Source organism: Harmonia axyridis, chromosome 1 (assembly GCF_914767665.1).
Source record: "Harmonia axyridis chromosome 1, icHarAxyr1.1, whole genome shotgun sequence".
Taxonomy (NCBI): domain Eukaryota; kingdom Metazoa; phylum Arthropoda; class Insecta; order Coleoptera; family Coccinellidae; genus Harmonia; species Harmonia axyridis.
Genome location: NC_059501.1, coordinates 8,046,275 through 8,061,734, shown reverse-complemented (window position 1 = coordinate 8,061,734; position 15,460 = coordinate 8,046,275). Strand labels below are relative to the sequence as shown.

General features: G+C 35.2%; 1 protein-coding gene across 50 annotated transcripts in view; it reads right to left on the bottom strand.

Annotated features, from left to right (window-relative positions):
- Positions 1–15,460, bottom strand: part of LOC123688812 — a 155,937-nt gene that overhangs the window by 54,244 nt on the left and 86,233 nt on the right. For 43 of the 50 annotated variants that reach the window (XM_045627497.1, XM_045627484.1, XM_045627530.1 and 40 more), the window contains 39 exons: positions 14,685–14,708; positions 13,403–13,444; positions 12,778–12,816; positions 12,666–12,719; positions 12,543–12,593; positions 11,834–11,893; positions 11,629–11,688; positions 11,424–11,483; positions 11,225–11,284; positions 11,020–11,079; positions 10,815–10,874; positions 10,611–10,670; positions 10,408–10,467; positions 10,263–10,328; positions 8,755–8,799; positions 8,309–8,389; positions 7,766–7,789; positions 7,604–7,651; positions 7,516–7,539; positions 7,379–7,402; positions 7,066–7,089; positions 6,929–6,952; positions 6,840–6,863; positions 6,706–6,729; positions 6,618–6,641; positions 6,482–6,505; positions 6,395–6,418; positions 6,258–6,281; positions 6,170–6,193; positions 5,811–5,834; positions 5,489–5,509; positions 5,357–5,377; positions 4,819–4,845; positions 4,701–4,757; positions 3,687–3,764; positions 3,586–3,630; positions 2,481–2,600; positions 652–705; positions 535–567 (listed from right to left, as the gene is read on the bottom strand). In XM_045627497.1, coding sequence (XP_045483453.1) covers positions 535–567; positions 652–705; positions 2,481–2,600; positions 3,586–3,630; positions 3,687–3,764; positions 4,701–4,757; positions 4,819–4,845; positions 5,357–5,377; positions 5,489–5,509; positions 5,811–5,834; positions 6,170–6,193; positions 6,258–6,281; positions 6,395–6,418; positions 6,482–6,505; positions 6,618–6,641; positions 6,706–6,729; positions 6,840–6,863; positions 6,929–6,952; positions 7,066–7,089; positions 7,379–7,402; positions 7,516–7,539; positions 7,604–7,651; positions 7,766–7,789; positions 8,309–8,389; positions 8,755–8,799; positions 10,263–10,328; positions 10,408–10,467; positions 10,611–10,670; positions 10,815–10,874; positions 11,020–11,079; positions 11,225–11,284; positions 11,424–11,483; positions 11,629–11,688; positions 11,834–11,893; positions 12,543–12,593; positions 12,666–12,719; positions 12,778–12,816; positions 13,403–13,444; positions 14,685–14,708 — 1,698 coding nt within the window. The remainder of the gene's footprint in view (positions 1–534; positions 568–651; positions 706–2,480; positions 2,601–3,585; positions 3,631–3,686; positions 3,765–4,700; positions 4,758–4,818; positions 4,846–5,356; positions 5,378–5,488; positions 5,510–5,810; positions 5,835–6,169; positions 6,194–6,257; positions 6,282–6,394; positions 6,419–6,481; positions 6,506–6,617; positions 6,642–6,705; positions 6,730–6,839; positions 6,864–6,928; positions 6,953–7,065; positions 7,090–7,378; positions 7,403–7,515; positions 7,540–7,603; positions 7,652–7,765; positions 7,790–8,308; positions 8,390–8,754; positions 8,800–10,262; positions 10,329–10,407; positions 10,468–10,610; positions 10,671–10,814; positions 10,875–11,019; positions 11,080–11,224; positions 11,285–11,423; positions 11,484–11,628; positions 11,689–11,833; positions 11,894–12,542; positions 12,594–12,665; positions 12,720–12,777; positions 12,817–13,402; positions 13,445–14,684; positions 14,709–15,460) is intronic. The other 7 variants (XM_045627496.1, XM_045627507.1, XM_045627513.1 and 4 more) reach the window with 7 other exon arrangements.

The window sequence follows — 15,460 nt, the reverse complement described above, 5'->3', positions numbered from 1 at the left end:
TTTTGTTAGTGTCCGTCTAACTAATGTCATGAAGATACTGCCAGAGAAGGCCATTACAGAAGATTATATACACAGGCCAAAGTAAAAATTAGAAGAAGAACAACAAAATAAGAATGAGAACAACTAGGATTCAGAGCAGAAATTACAATAACAACAGGAATCATACATGGAGACAGTCTAAGCTCCACCGTATTCAACCTGATCATGGACAAGGTCATACAAAGCCTGGAAGAGATGCAAGGCAAGATGGATACAGAATGGGATAGAGCAATGAAAATACTGTGCTATGCAGATCTTGACAGAAGGTGATTTATAAATGCTCTAAAAATTTCAAATGATAGCGGAGAAATACAAAAATATGCAGATTGGAAAAACGCAATCCATGGTCATATGGCCAAAGCCAATTAGATGTAAAATGACAGTAAACGACAGATCAACACAGCGAAGTTCTCCATTGATTTATCTTGAACTATACTCGTTTCCTATCAATACAATATGAAAGCTCTTATTGGAAACCTATATAATTTAACTTACCGGATCAGCGTCGACTAGTCCAATACCAGGCACCTAAAAATAAAAAAAAATTGTGAGCGATCCACCGCCGACATTCAACAGTTTCCTCAATATCCTCAAAATTAAATATGTTCTTACCGATCCAGATGGTTGATGAAGAGGAGGTTCTGATGGATCTGTGCTTTCCCAAGCCTGCAAAAAGAAATAAATAAAGATATTGGAATCCAGCACCAGCCATCACAAATTAGTTATGTTTTTTTATTCCATAAATTTATTTCAAAATTGTCCAGCTTTTGTTGAGAAAAAAAATTGGTCATGCTCCTATTTTATTTTAGCCACCCACTGTTATGAGTTCCAGAAATCCAACTACTGTTATGAGATGTTGTCAAGCGTGGCTTGATTACGCCCAAATTCGAAGAAGAGTAGGCACAGGACTTCCAAGGGGCACAAATGAAGTTAAAGATCGACGTCTGGGACTTATGGCCATTAGAGACCGGTTTGCGGCAACTCGATCTTTGGCTGATGATTAGGAGAACAATGCCATTCTGTAACTCAGCTCAGCAGTGCTCAACAGTGCAAAATGTAGTTCATGAGCAGTGCTCGTCACTACGCTTAGGCACATTCACATCATTTCTGTCCGGGGAAGAATGTCAGATTAGGCCGAATGCCAGGTGTTGAGGCGACATATAGCGTCAGCAGCGAATGCAGATAAAATGCCAAAATTATTTCGAGATGAACAGAAATCGGCTATTCTGAGATCCGGCGACTCGAGAATAGATAGACCGTAAATGATCCTGAGGTCACTAAACAAGGAACAGTTTCTGAGGATGTGGTCGCTGAACTGTGGGCGACCACATGGACAATGTTCCTCTTCGACCAGACCCAGCTTGAACAGATTATCTTTGAAGGGACCATGGCCTGAAATAAAACAGGCCAGAGGGAAACTTGGGCAAAACCAAGGGTTGTTGGAAATAAAATGAACAGAGGGGATCCAGTCGAAGGTACAACGACCCGAGTCAGACCGCCAACAAGAAAAGAAATGGCGCAGTGAAACATCCATGGACCGACAGATCGTAGAGGACCTACCAGGGTCGTCCAAGGACACGAATGGAATGTAGCTCACAGTGGTGCAGAGAACGTCAACATTGGAATGAAGAATGGCATCAGGTCGTCTTTTCTGATGAATCTCTATTCTCCCTGGATGCACATGATGGCCGAATAAGGGTTAGACGACGACAGGGAGAAAGAGGTGAACCTCAGTTTGATGTTGAGCGTCATATTACGCACAGCTAAATATTTTGTGAAATAAATACCTCTGTAATTTTTTTATGTTTATAGTAAATACACATTATATTATTATTATTATTATGTACAAGTAGACGTTATGGTATAGGGTGCTATTGCACATGAAAGTAAGTCACTTTTAGTCTTTATTCGAGGTAACATGACAGCGATGCTTTATCTTCAAGAAATAGTGGAGCCATAAGTTCTCCCTTACCTTAACCGGTTCGAAAATCTAATATTTGTTGCCAGAGTTAGTTTAAACATTTTCGAAGCGACCCATGTGAATCTTTTGCCGTGACCGCCCAGATCTCCCGATCTTTCTCCCATAGAGACATTGGGACATCATGGGTAGAAGGCATGGAAATTTACCCCACGGATGTTGAGACACGAAGTACAGGTAGCTTGGGATAGTATCCCTCAAGAAGAAAAAAACCATCTTATTGCATCAATGCCGATATGTGTTGGGGAGTGTATACATAAGCGCGGTGGATAAACACATTCTTAACAAATTCATCAAAAAAAATTGTGAACCCTTCGTTTTTTCTCCAAATGCCAAAATCTTTGTTTTACCAAAAAAAAAATTTAATATGAGCAGCTCTTTCTGGGTGTTGGAGTTTCTTTGTCAGTTATTATATTTCTGCGGTAAACTCTTTCATAAACGGTATAGAAAATTTATATCTTACCGGACTTGGTGTCGTCAGAATCGTTGGTTGATCATTTTCGAGTCTTCTTCTTTTTGGCTCTTTCCAGGGCTTAGTTCTAGCTAATGATTGTGCAAGGCGACGCGGTAGTGCTTCGTCTTTCTGAAATACATATTAAATAAGTATTGATCATCAGGGTATGATCAAAGTAATGTAAATGTCCCAATTATCAACAGTGTCCCAATCATCGACAATTTCTATATGTTTTCAAAATAATAAGATGAAAATTTTCAGTCTACAAGTAACAACTTTGTAGTTTCCTCAACATGTATGAATTTACCACCAACTTCTCCTAAGCGCACCCCTATCACAATGAGAGCTGATGATCAGTCGATTATCAGTCGACGTCGAGAGAATAGCGTTTTCCTTGCTGAATCTGACATCTGCTTTGTATTTTTATTTATTTAATTTAAATTATATTTACTATTTCATGATTTTTCCTCTTTCTTTATATTGAAACCACATAAAAATTGTCTATATATTAGAAAACACTTCTGTCATTCTCACTAGCACGCTATCTTCTCTACGTTTGTTGACTCTTCTGGTCAAATTTGGGACTGATTTTCGAATCAAATTGGGACTATTCCACATTTCCTCACATTTATTGTTTATTCGAGGTGTTCTCTGTTATTTAAATGACCCCAGAAAAATAGTCCCGTGGTAAGATCCGGAGATCGAGATCGGCATGCCATGACATTCTAATGAGAAATGAGGTGGTGAGTCATCATGTTGGAAAATGACTCTTTGAGAGATATCTTCCAGGTATTGAGAAAAACTATTCCTCAAAAAACCTGCCTTCTTATCTCAAAATAATAAAGACCGATTAATTTATTATTATATATTGCTCACAAGTCGTTTATAATGCAACTTCTATAATATTAAGATATGCAAAAAAAAATTTTTGTTTACTTGTCAAAGAAGGCAATGAGAATAGACCAGGAATTAGAATCAGAATGTGTCACAAACTCGAATGAACACTTCTATAAACCATTCTTTCATCTTTCAATGACCTCTCACCAAGCAACAAAATTATTCGAATTTTACTTTTTAATTAGTTAAGAAATAATAAGGTAATATTTGAACTTACCACTTGTGTTGTCAACGGAACATTTCTGACGAATGGAAGTGAAATCTGTAAAGAAAGATTTGTTTCAGTTCTAATAATAAATTCAATTTGGGTTGACTCACATTTGCAAGTTGATCTGGTGGAGGGATAATAATGGCTTCTTTAGGTAAACTATGTGGCCTTCGCCTTGCCTTGGACATCTGCAAAATTTGTGAATGTTTCAATGTTTCCTATCCTGAGTAGGACTTTGTGACACCTTCAAAAATCTAAGCGCTTGTACGAGCAGAAAAACCGTATGTATCCTCAGGGCCGGCGCGAGCAATTTTGGCGCCTGAAGCAAAGAATTTTTTGGCTCCCCTGCTGAAAAAGTATCAATAAACACCACCCCCCCCCCCTACAAAAAACATCACCTGCCCCGATGATAATTCGCCATTATTGATTTCTCTAGCTTTTCTGCTAGTCATTTCCACTGGGTTTTTTTTCTTTTTCGGACATTCTTAACTACAGTAAATTCCTGGATTTCTTCGACGCCGATGTACAACGCGTAATTTATATCTGATTCTCACATTCACAAGACACTACGTACGATCGATGAAAGATTACCTATTACACCACAAGATACAAAGGGCGGTAAGGCATACAAAGCTTCGAAAACTAAATGGGATAAAGAACATATGTTCCGCTGAAAACATTTAGCATTTATCAGTAACTAGCTTCGAATGCATATTGGTGTTATGACCCAGGGGCTATGTAGGCTTTTAAATACCTACGCCAGTACCCCTCTCAAATTTTGGTCCATGTGGAGGAGTTTTCCAAATGATTCACGAAGTCTCCTTATATGCCCCACCCCTCTCTGAGGGATTTTATCAGTATTATATCCGATCGCATTTCCCTACATGAAAAGATTGCAACTTTAATATGATCTTTATCACTGCTGTATGAGCTGTGTTGCCAGCTCCTGTCACAACCACGCAGGCAAGTTTCTGCTCTTTTCGCAACTGATTGCTTGTTGTGACTTCTTCAGGTCTTATTAACAACGATAAGGTAGCATACGATGCTGATGAGCAGGATAAGCTAACATGATGAACATACAAGAAAGGATATACAGAAACAAACATAAAATATTCTCAACTCACCTCTTGATTTTTAGCCTTCTTCACGGTGAAGCTATTGCATCTTGGTTCAGCTGGGGACTGTTGAATAAAGAGTATGTAAAATTAAATTGTTCAAAAATGCAATTTATTTTGCTCTCACCAATCTCTTGACGTCTATTTCATCGTCCTAAAATTACAGGAAATAAGTAACTTACTGGGAAGTCAATTGCAACGTAATACGAGTGAAGAAAATTTTGTTTCAATATCTTGTATGAATTGAACAAATGAATTGATATTTAGGTAATTCGTTTGTTAAAACTCAAGTTTCTACAGACTTTCTCGGCAAGAATAAAATGAGACAATATATATTATATCGACAGTTGAGCATACTTTAGGTGGGCTGCAATACTCCAAGTTTTGAAAACTGGACTTTTCACGAGAATAATATTTCTTATTACTCGCTTATATCATGACATGAACATTTTCGAAAATTCAGACCTTTTTGAAAAATCAACGAAACTAGTACTCACTATTCATAAACTCACTTGAAATTATCACAAGTCACACCTTTTTGAAAAATCAACAAAACTAGTACTCACTATTCATATACTCACTTAAAATCATCCCAAGTCGAATTGAGAAAGTGAAAATATAAACTTAAGATAAAATCTTCAAAATCTATTCATCTAAAAACTTACCGAATCTGAATCTTCATCGACCTGAAAAAAAAGTTCAGTCTGAGATGTTTATAAAATTTATCGTTATGCAGAAGAGAGTATTCCTCCAAATGATTTTTTTTATCGTTGGCTCAAAATATTTTTTATTCTTACCGGCATTGGTGTATCACAGCGCTGAAAAATAAAAAAAATGTTCATGAATCGTTATATTTATGATTATGATTTTTTTTTTGAGTATATATTTATGTATCTATATGCATACCAAAAGATTTTTGTGCAGTCTTTACTGCAGATGAAGAATAAATAATTATGTGAATTGAAAGAAGTGTTTTATGTTGATTGAATTATTTTCATATCGATTCAGCTCTCAGCATTTTATATTAATTGAGTAGGCTTTGAATGTTTAAAAATGTCTACTTGATTTGTGTTCTGACTGACTGTTCTCTACAAAAACAATTGAAAGAGATGAACTCACCGGTCTTGAGGGTCCTGGTTGAGACTGAAAAATAAATTCGAAGTTAGAAAAGTAAGATTACATTAGAAGAGAAATTTAAAATTTTATTGAAAAATTAAGAGGAAAATGAAAAATTGAGAGGAGTTCGAGGTAAGCACTGCTTTAGCGTCAGAAGCTTTAGCGGTCGAATGTGTTATCATTAAAATAGTCTTTTTTTGATATTCTGCTTGAACTCTTTATGATTCTGCTAATGTGCTAAACAGCCTTCATGCAGAACTCCTAGTCATGTTTTGCCTATAAACAAACTACCCTGAAAATTTCAATATTCTAACTTTTGAAGGTTATCGTGATAAAAAATAGCTAATGAAGTATGAACTCACTATTCCAGAGGGTCCTGGTTGATTCTGAAGAGAAATTCAGCTGGTAAGTAAACTCAGATTAAAAATAGCTAATGAAGTATGAACTCACTATTCTAGATGGTCCTGGTTGACTCTGCAACATTGAGAATTAAGTGAGTATGGATGAAGTAGTAGATAAAACGAGTACTTAATTCTAATGAATTGAACAATATCGCAGCAAAAACTCATAAAGCTATATGAACTTACCATTCCGGATGGTCCTGGTTGATCCTGAAAAAAAAACTAGATGTTAAGTAAACTTAAAAAAAAGGACCTACTGCAAAAAGCTCTCACCATTCTAGATAATCCTGGTTGACTCTGCAAAATTGAGCATTAAGTGAGTATCGATAAAGCAATAGAAAAAAATAGTACTTAATTCACTAAATTGAACAATATCTCAAAAAAAAATTATACTATTGGTTGAACTCACTATTCCAGATGGTCCTGGTTGATCCTGGGAAGAAATTCAGCTGGTAAGTAAACTCAGATTAAAAATAGCTAATGAAGTATGAACTCACTATTCTAGATGGTCCTGGTTGACTCTGCAACATTGAGAATTAAGTGAGTATGGATGAAGTAGTAGACAAAATGAGTACTTAATTCTAATGAATTGAATAATATCGAAAAAACTTATAATGCAAGATGAACTTACCATTCCAGATGGTCCCGGTTGATCCTGAAAAAAACATTAGATGTGTAGTGAACTTAGAAAAACAAGGACTTACTGAAAAAAGCTCTCACCATTCTAGATGCTCCTGGTTGACTCTGCAACATTGAGAATTAAGTGAGTATGGATGAAGTAGTAGATAAAACGAGTACTTAATTCTAATGAATCGAACAATATCGCAGCAAAAACTCATAATGCTAGATGAACTTACCATTCCAGATGGTCCCGGTTGATCCTGAAAAAAAAATTAGATGTTGAGTAAACTTAGAAAAAAAAGGACCTACTGCAAGAAGCTCTCACCATTCTAGATGGTCCAGATTGACTCTGCAACATTGAGAATTAAGTTAGTATCGATAAAGAAGTAGAAAAAACGTGTACTTAATTCACTTAATTGAACAATATCACAGAAAAAACTTATACTGCTAGTTAAACTCACCATTCCGGAGTGTCCTGGTTGATCCTGGGAAGAAATTCAGCTAGTAAGTAAACTCAGTTTAAAAATAGGTAATGAAGTATGAACTCACGATTCTAGATGGTCCTGGTTGACTCTGAAACATTGAGAATTGAGTGAGTATGGATTAAGCAGTAGACAAAACGAGTACTTAATTCTAATAAATTGAACAATGTCGCAGAAAAAACTTATGATGCTAGATGAACTTACCATTCCAGATGGTCCTGGTTGATCCTGAAAAGAAATTAGGTGTTAACTAAACTTAGAAAAAAAAGAACCTACTGCAAAAAGCTCTCACCATTCTAGATGGTCCTGGTTGACTCTCCAACATCAGTCTTGGTGGACTCTATAACATTAAGAATGAAATCAATATGAGTGAAGCATTAGACGAATCAAATAACAAATTTTGTTAATAAAACAATATTACAGAAAAAGTACTCATAATGCTAGACAAACTCACCATTTCAGATGTTCCTGGTTGATTCTGAAATATTCAGAATTAAGTGATAATCAATGAAAAAATATAGAAACAATTACAAAATATCATGCCAGTTTCATGATTCCGTGGTTTTTGAAAAAATAGGTACCAGAATGTGAAGATAATTATTGTCTGTCTGTTGATGTTAATATCCCAAAGTACTGCACGTATTTCATTGCGTTTTAACATTTGGATTGAGATATGCTTGGACCGACATTAAGGTTTTGCTTTGTTCAAGTTTTCAATATTGTCCTCCAAGATTATTGTGTTGAGTGCTCAGATATAATAATATACAAATTCAAAACTGAATTTGGGAGTCAAAAACTAAAATCAGATATTGTATGTAGATGTAGTAAGTAGATGAGTTCGATCTATAGTCTTTAAATTTTAAATATGATTTCTTTCAAGATTTTTGCATTCAAGTTGAGTAATATTGAGACTAACCTAGATTTTCAATATCAGTTTATTAATTCTTTATAATTAATCGTAAATCCTAGTTTATTTCGATTGAAATGTAGTACTTACGAAAAGGCTCCTGACAACTGCAGTACGAGGGGTACCTTGAAATCTTTTGACACATCTCCCAGATGTAGTTTTGTACCATGACTAGAAATCAAAATAGATTCAACGATTTCTTTTCAATTGATATAGAGCGTTCCGAAAAAAATTCATGTTGGTAATTGTCATTGAAAAATTATTTCGTCAGACCATAGTCGACTGGTCGACTCAATCGTATCGTCAGGTTTTACTTATGCCCGCCACTCACGAAGCGTTTTTACGAGCGTTTGGTACCAAGCGTTCAAGAGATTCCAGTCGGGCAGTCAAGTTCATTCTCTGATTTACAGTCGTGCGGCCGTGTCCCGAGCTGCCCGACTGGAATCTCTTGAACGCTTGCTACCAAACGCTCGAAAAAACGCTTCGTGAGTGGCGGGCATTAAGAAAATGGGCGGTATGTAAGCAGTCATATTTACCTTTGTGATAGGAGATGTGTCTGTGGCAGATTCATTCGGATGCGTCTGCAACGTTAAAAATATAGCATCAAGCATAGAGAAAATTTCCTTGAATATTATGCCAAAGAAAGCTGTTTATTTTAATATTCGCAGAACTTTCATTTCTTTACTTTTTAAATACACGAATCTATAGCTAAGTTATAAACAAAATTCAGAGATGAAATACCAGAAATCATTACTTCAGCAGTAGGTATAAATGAAATTATTTCACTGATTGATACTTCATAACCTTCTTTGACCTACATAAGCGTACAACTTTGCTGCCGCCGTTTTTTCTGAAATGCGAGGCTTTATTGTGAAAAACTGATTATACATTTATGATTCAAAGTATTGTCCATCGCTGGCCACTACTTTCTCCCATTTTTCGGGCAGCGTACGAATCCTGCATCGAAAAAACTGGTCATGAAGTGATCAATTCAATTTTATATTTCTTCATAAGACCATTGATCGAAACAAATGATAGTCCGAGGGAGCAACGTCTAGAGAAAACGGCGGGAGGGGGGGTAGGACTTCTCATTTCAACGTTTCCAATTATGTTTTGACGTTTCGTCACATGGGATCGAGCATTGTCATGCTGTAAAATCACTTTATCATGTCTCTGGTTGTATTGCGGCCGTTTGGCTTTCAATGCTCAGCTCAAATGAATTAATTGCGTCCTATAACTATCGTCTGTAATTGTTTCAGTCAATTTTAACAAATCATAGTACACTACGCCGAGCTGGTCCCACCAAATACTGAACATGACCTTGGAACCGTAAATATTCGGTTTGGCCGTGGACGTGGAAACATGGCCGGGATATCCCCATGATTTGCGCTTGGAATCATCGTAATGAACCCATTTTTCAAGCAGCTGTTCACAAGCAAACAAAGGCCATTCCAAATATCCCGGCTTCAACTCGTACGGCACCCTTGAATTTGTTTCTGAATCATTCCTATATGACTTTCAGGCATTTTGAAATGGCTTGCTGCGTCACTTCTAATGATCCTGCCAATTCTTGTTGCGTTTGACACAAATCTTGATCAAGTAATGCCTCGAATTTTGCATCTTCAAAAACCTTCTCTCTCCCACCTTGTCTTCAACGTCAAAATCCCCGTTTTTGAAGCGTTGAAACCACTCTCGGCACGTTCTTTCATTTATTAATGAAAGAACGTGCCGAGAGTGGTCGCTATTGCGACTTCACCTCAGGTATTTGATAGCATTCGATGAGCCTTAACCGCAGATTTCTTCATATTGAAGCTGAAAATTAAAACCTCCCGCAAATGACTAGAATTTGGCTAGTAAGCTGACATGTTTAATCCAGAATAACTTTATGATGGAGACACAAATTCGATGGCGTTATGTTTACAAATACTTAAGCGATTGTATGTCATCTAAGATTCATTTATATCGACTACCACTAACCGCTTTAGCAAAACGGCGGAAGCGGAAGTTGTACACCTAATGGTATATAATTAAATTTTAGTCATACATGATGTCCGAGATGACATGCAGAAGTATCCATGTATGTACCACTGGCGCATTGAGGTGTTTCAGGCTGCAAAATAAATATGAATGTTAACATGTAATTCGTATTGTCAACCCTTGAAAAATAGTGAATGAAAATCATTACGAACCAGTTGCTGTTGTTGCGGTGATATCTCCATCGGTATACTACCAGCAGAAGATGAACGACTCTATAAAAATAATAGAAGAGTATATGAGTGAATTCCCTGGCAACCTGCATTTCCTCTCAAAATTAAAATATTGCAATGTGAATGTAAACGTGTAATTCATATTGTCAACTCTAGAAAAATAATTAATGAAAATCATTACGTACCAGTTGCTGTTGTTGCGGTGAAATCTTCATTGGTGTACTACCAGCAGATGATGGACGACTCTATAAAAATAATACAAAGGAATATATGACTGAATTTCCTGGCAACCTGCATTTCCTCTCAAAATTAAGATATCGCAATGTGATGTAAACGTGTAATTCATATTGTCAACTCTATAAAACTAATGAATGAAAATCATTACGAACCAGTTGCTGTCGTTGCGGTGATATATCCATTGGTGTACTACCAGCAGAAGATGGACGACTCTATAAAAATAATACAAGAGAATATATGACTGAATTTCTTGGCAACCTGCATTTCCTCTCAAAATTAAAATATTGCAATGTGAATGTAAACGTGTAATTCATATTGTCAACTCTATAAAAATAATGAATGAAAATCATTACGAACCAGTTGCTGTCGTTGCGGTGATATATCCATTGGTGTACTACCAGCAGAAGATGGACGACTCTATAAAAATAATACAAGAGAATATATGACTGAATTTCCTGGCAACCTGCATTTCTTCTCAAAATTAAGATATCCCAATGTGAATGTAAACGTGTAATTCATATTGTCAACTCTATAAAAATAATGAATGAAAATCATTACGAACCAGTTGCTGTTGTTGCGGTGATATATCCATTGGTGTACTACCAGCAGAAGATGAACGACTCTATAAAATAATACAAGAGAAATATATGAGTGAATTTCCTGGCAACCTGCATTTCCTCTCAAAATTAAGATATCGCAATGTAAACGTGTAATTCATATTGTTAACTCTAGAAAAATAATTAATGAAAATCATTACGAACCAGTTGCTGTTGTTGCGGTGATATCTTCATTGGTGTACTACCAGCAGAAGATGAACGACTCTATAAAAATAATACAAGAGAATATTTGATTGAATTTCCTGGCAACCTGCATTTCTTCTCAAAATTAAGATATCACAATGCGAATGTAAACGTGTAATTCATATTGTCAACTCTAGAAAAATAATGAATGAAAATCATTACGAACCAGTTGTTGTTGTTGCGGTGATATCTTCATTGGTGCACTACCAGCAGAAGATGAACGACTCTATAAAAATAATACAAGAGAATATTTGATTGAATTTCCTGGCAACCTGCATTTCTTCTCAAAATTAAGATATCACAATGCGAATGTAAACGTGTAATTCATATTGTCAACTCTAGAAAAATAATGAATGAAAATCATTACGAACCAGTTGCTGTTGTTGCGGTGATATCTTCATTGGTGCACTACCAGCAGAAGATCGACGACTCTATAAAAATAAAACAAGAGAATATATGAGTGAATTTCCTGACAATCTGTAATTTCTCTCAAAATTAATGAAAAGAAGAAATATCCAGAAAAGATGAGGAAACATCTGAGTGTTCGCCCTAACATCTTTAATCAAAATTTGGCGACCGTGATCGAGAAAACTAGGTCATTCAAAAAATATATTATTAAAATACAAAAAAAACCGCTGAAAATTTGAATAATCAAAACCTATTTCAATGTGATGAGGAAAGAACTGTATTGAGTGAACTATGGATTAAGTCAATTTGAGGTGAACACGTGTATTCGTGTTCGTTTTTTCGTGATCAATATTCTGCTGTACCTTCTAATATTTTCTACATTCAAATATGCTGGTAATCTCGAGAGTTCAAATACGTTAATTTTTTTCTAAACTATTGCATAGTATTGTTACTTTTACACAACTCCACAAAAGGAACGTATGCATAGTAACCATGAACACTTTCGTATTAGATACTATATTGTTTTCATATCCAAGCATCATCACTGACGTAATTTTGGGTAGGATTGCGTATTGGTCGTCCCTTTGAATTTATATTTGTTATTGCTTTTTCTTTGAGAAATAGTCACAAAATTCGTGAAATTTGTCAAATTAGTACTCAATTATTACTTACATGCTGCTGATCTACCTGCCTGGATGTTCCACTAGAAGGCGATGTATAAACCTACAATGAGTAAATATGAGTTACGACGGATAAATCTACGTAGATTTTAGATAACATTAGGTATGTACTTACATTCTGTGGATGTACAGGACTAGTATCTACAGATGTTCTAGATGTACCTTGTGGCTGCAACGAATAAAGTGTGAATTAGCATGAAAAGCTGGAAAATGGTTATTTTACTAACCAGGTTTCGTGATGCAGCATTCTGTTCTGGTTTTTTAAGCTGGAAAGTGTCATATTCAAATTAGATACTTCACGTAATCTTGGATTATTTATTTGGAGTTTTTTCAAATCTGGACTCTTTAGTTATATAATATAGTCATTCGATGGGAATATTTTGTAGGAATATAGCGATGAGTAAGTTTCTAATGAGAACGAATTGCGCATTACAATTATTTTAGTACAGTATCTGCCGAATTCAACTGTTCCTTCATTTCTGCGCTTTTTATAGTTTAATGTTATTTGAAATTTAATTCATCAAAATTCTTGCTATAACTGCTATTTTGAATAATGAAACTGAACATTATTATCGAATTTATTTGGATTCAGATTACATTATATTTGGTTCAATGTGAAAACAGATTTGATAAGCTTTAAAATACAACAAAATAAATGCAGGGTTTCTAATTATAAATAGCTAGAATAGCTGAAATATCAAATGATCGATAGCATTTGGGCAGCAAAGTTTCCATTCAGAGTAAAGATATTTCAAACTTTGTGGAAATTGTGAATCGAAAAGACTATCACCCGAAAATTAAGTAGCATTCGAAAATGTTTTGAGTTCTTTCAATTTAAAAATATATACGCACCTTATTGACCGGCCATAAACTTGGTTTCACCTTTGCTTTCACCTGAAACGATAATTTTAATCATATGAATTTGTGCAAACATCGATTAGATTTTCATTACTTTATATCGAACTTTTTCTCTTGAATTTAGATATTCAGTTGGTTTCGGGTTTGCTTTAGATTTGAAGGATCTTTTAAGAAAAATTCTTCAGGATAATACGGAGAAATACAATAAAGTACTTTAAGTGGCAGCGCTAAGTGAGGATCAATATCAAAGTCCATCAAAGGCCTGATGCTCCGAGTGCCTCGCAAACAAAGTTGAAAAATGTTAATAAGTTATTCGTATATTGCTTTTTTATGCATGACATCGTATAGTCAAGCGCCGCCACTGTACTCAAATCAATGTCAAAAAGAAATTTTCAAGTTTCAATGTGAAATTTTGACAGAATTCCTACGTGAAATGCATATCATCCTGTAGGGGAATACTCTATGATAGCTGAAGACTTTTCCAGATTTTTCGACAGAATTGGAAAACAAGAAAAACATTAGTAGTTACCAGCAATTTATCACACTCCAACTAAAAATATTGGAAATGGAGGAATGAACCAAATAATCACGCCTCATCCAATGAGGAATAGTATATTGTGCAACAAGTGAGGAAAGTCCAACTTTTTTCGCGAGTGTAGAAGTTTGTGGCACGAGCCTGAAAGGCAAGTGCAGCAAAGACACGAGCGAGAAAAGGACTTTCTCCAGATGTTGCACACTATACTTTTCCTACAACTTATTATTAATATTTATTAGTAGTATTATTTCAATCTATAGTCCGTCCAGGAAGTATTGACATCCCGGTTGGCTGTATAAAATCTGAACAAAGTTGATAATGGCTCATTTGTTAATATTTTGCTTTGCAGAGTTCAAGTTGATATTGGTAAAATCATTGACGAAAGGTACATACTTTGAATTCAGTTTTGTTTGTTATTGGTTCCGATTGAAAAAATTGAGAAAATCGCCGTGCTGCTTGAAAAAATTTGGAAAAAAATAAGAAGCCAAAATTAGTTCTCATATACGAAATCAGTACTGTATGCCTCTCTTCGAAATTTCTAAAATTTGGCATTTAAAAATGATGAAAATAATATATTCTGTCTAGTTCTATGATGAAATCATAGCAATTTTTAGTGATACTTTCGTAACCGAAAATAAGGCCACGACTGGACTCTCAAGTCATACTTCCATTTCAATAATTCCTGAATGGACCATACTATGTTTTATTTGAATTATTCTTGAATTTAGTGAAGTAACAAACCTGCTCCGGTAAGCTTGGCCAGTACTGTAAAATATAAAGTGTCAATTAGATAGATCTCAAAAACTGAAATATTGTTGAATAAAAGGATATAACGCATATGTTGCTGATGTGCATTAGGAGGATCGTTGATCAGAAATTAAGGTAAAAATTTTCGAACCCAAAGAGAAAATTCTTAGCTGTATTACAAAATATAGATGTGGACAATTATTTTCATTAAACTGAATGAAGGACGACTTGATCATGTTTGTCACTAAAGCAGCAATACTTTTTCATGTTTTTTTATCTAGACCACATCGATGAATGAAATAAAACAAGAAACTTATGATCTTTTATAAACATAGTATGAATAAAGGTTTTTCCAATAAGAGTTTTCATTTTGAATAGGCCGCTATCTGGGCAACTGTCACTTTCGAAGCTGTTATCCTTTGATATTTGACAAGTAAAAATTACGACTGTACTGAAAATGAAGTGATACACGTATTGTAATTGTTAAAATTCACAATAAATTTGGTGAAAATTTCTCAATACTCAAACACTTTTGGGTCGTCGTAAAGCAACTTCTCGGCTGGCAATAGTGAAACTGGTGGAAAATTTGCGCTGGTGTGACAAGTTAGTGATTTAAGGAACCAAAAAATAAAGTGGGTCACTAAAGATCAATCAATCAATCATTCATTTAACAAAGCATCGCAGAACAGAAGGCAATACTTAATAGTCAACTTTACATGTAAAAATTACAGTGATAAAAAAGTCTATAATAAATAGTCAATCTTACATGT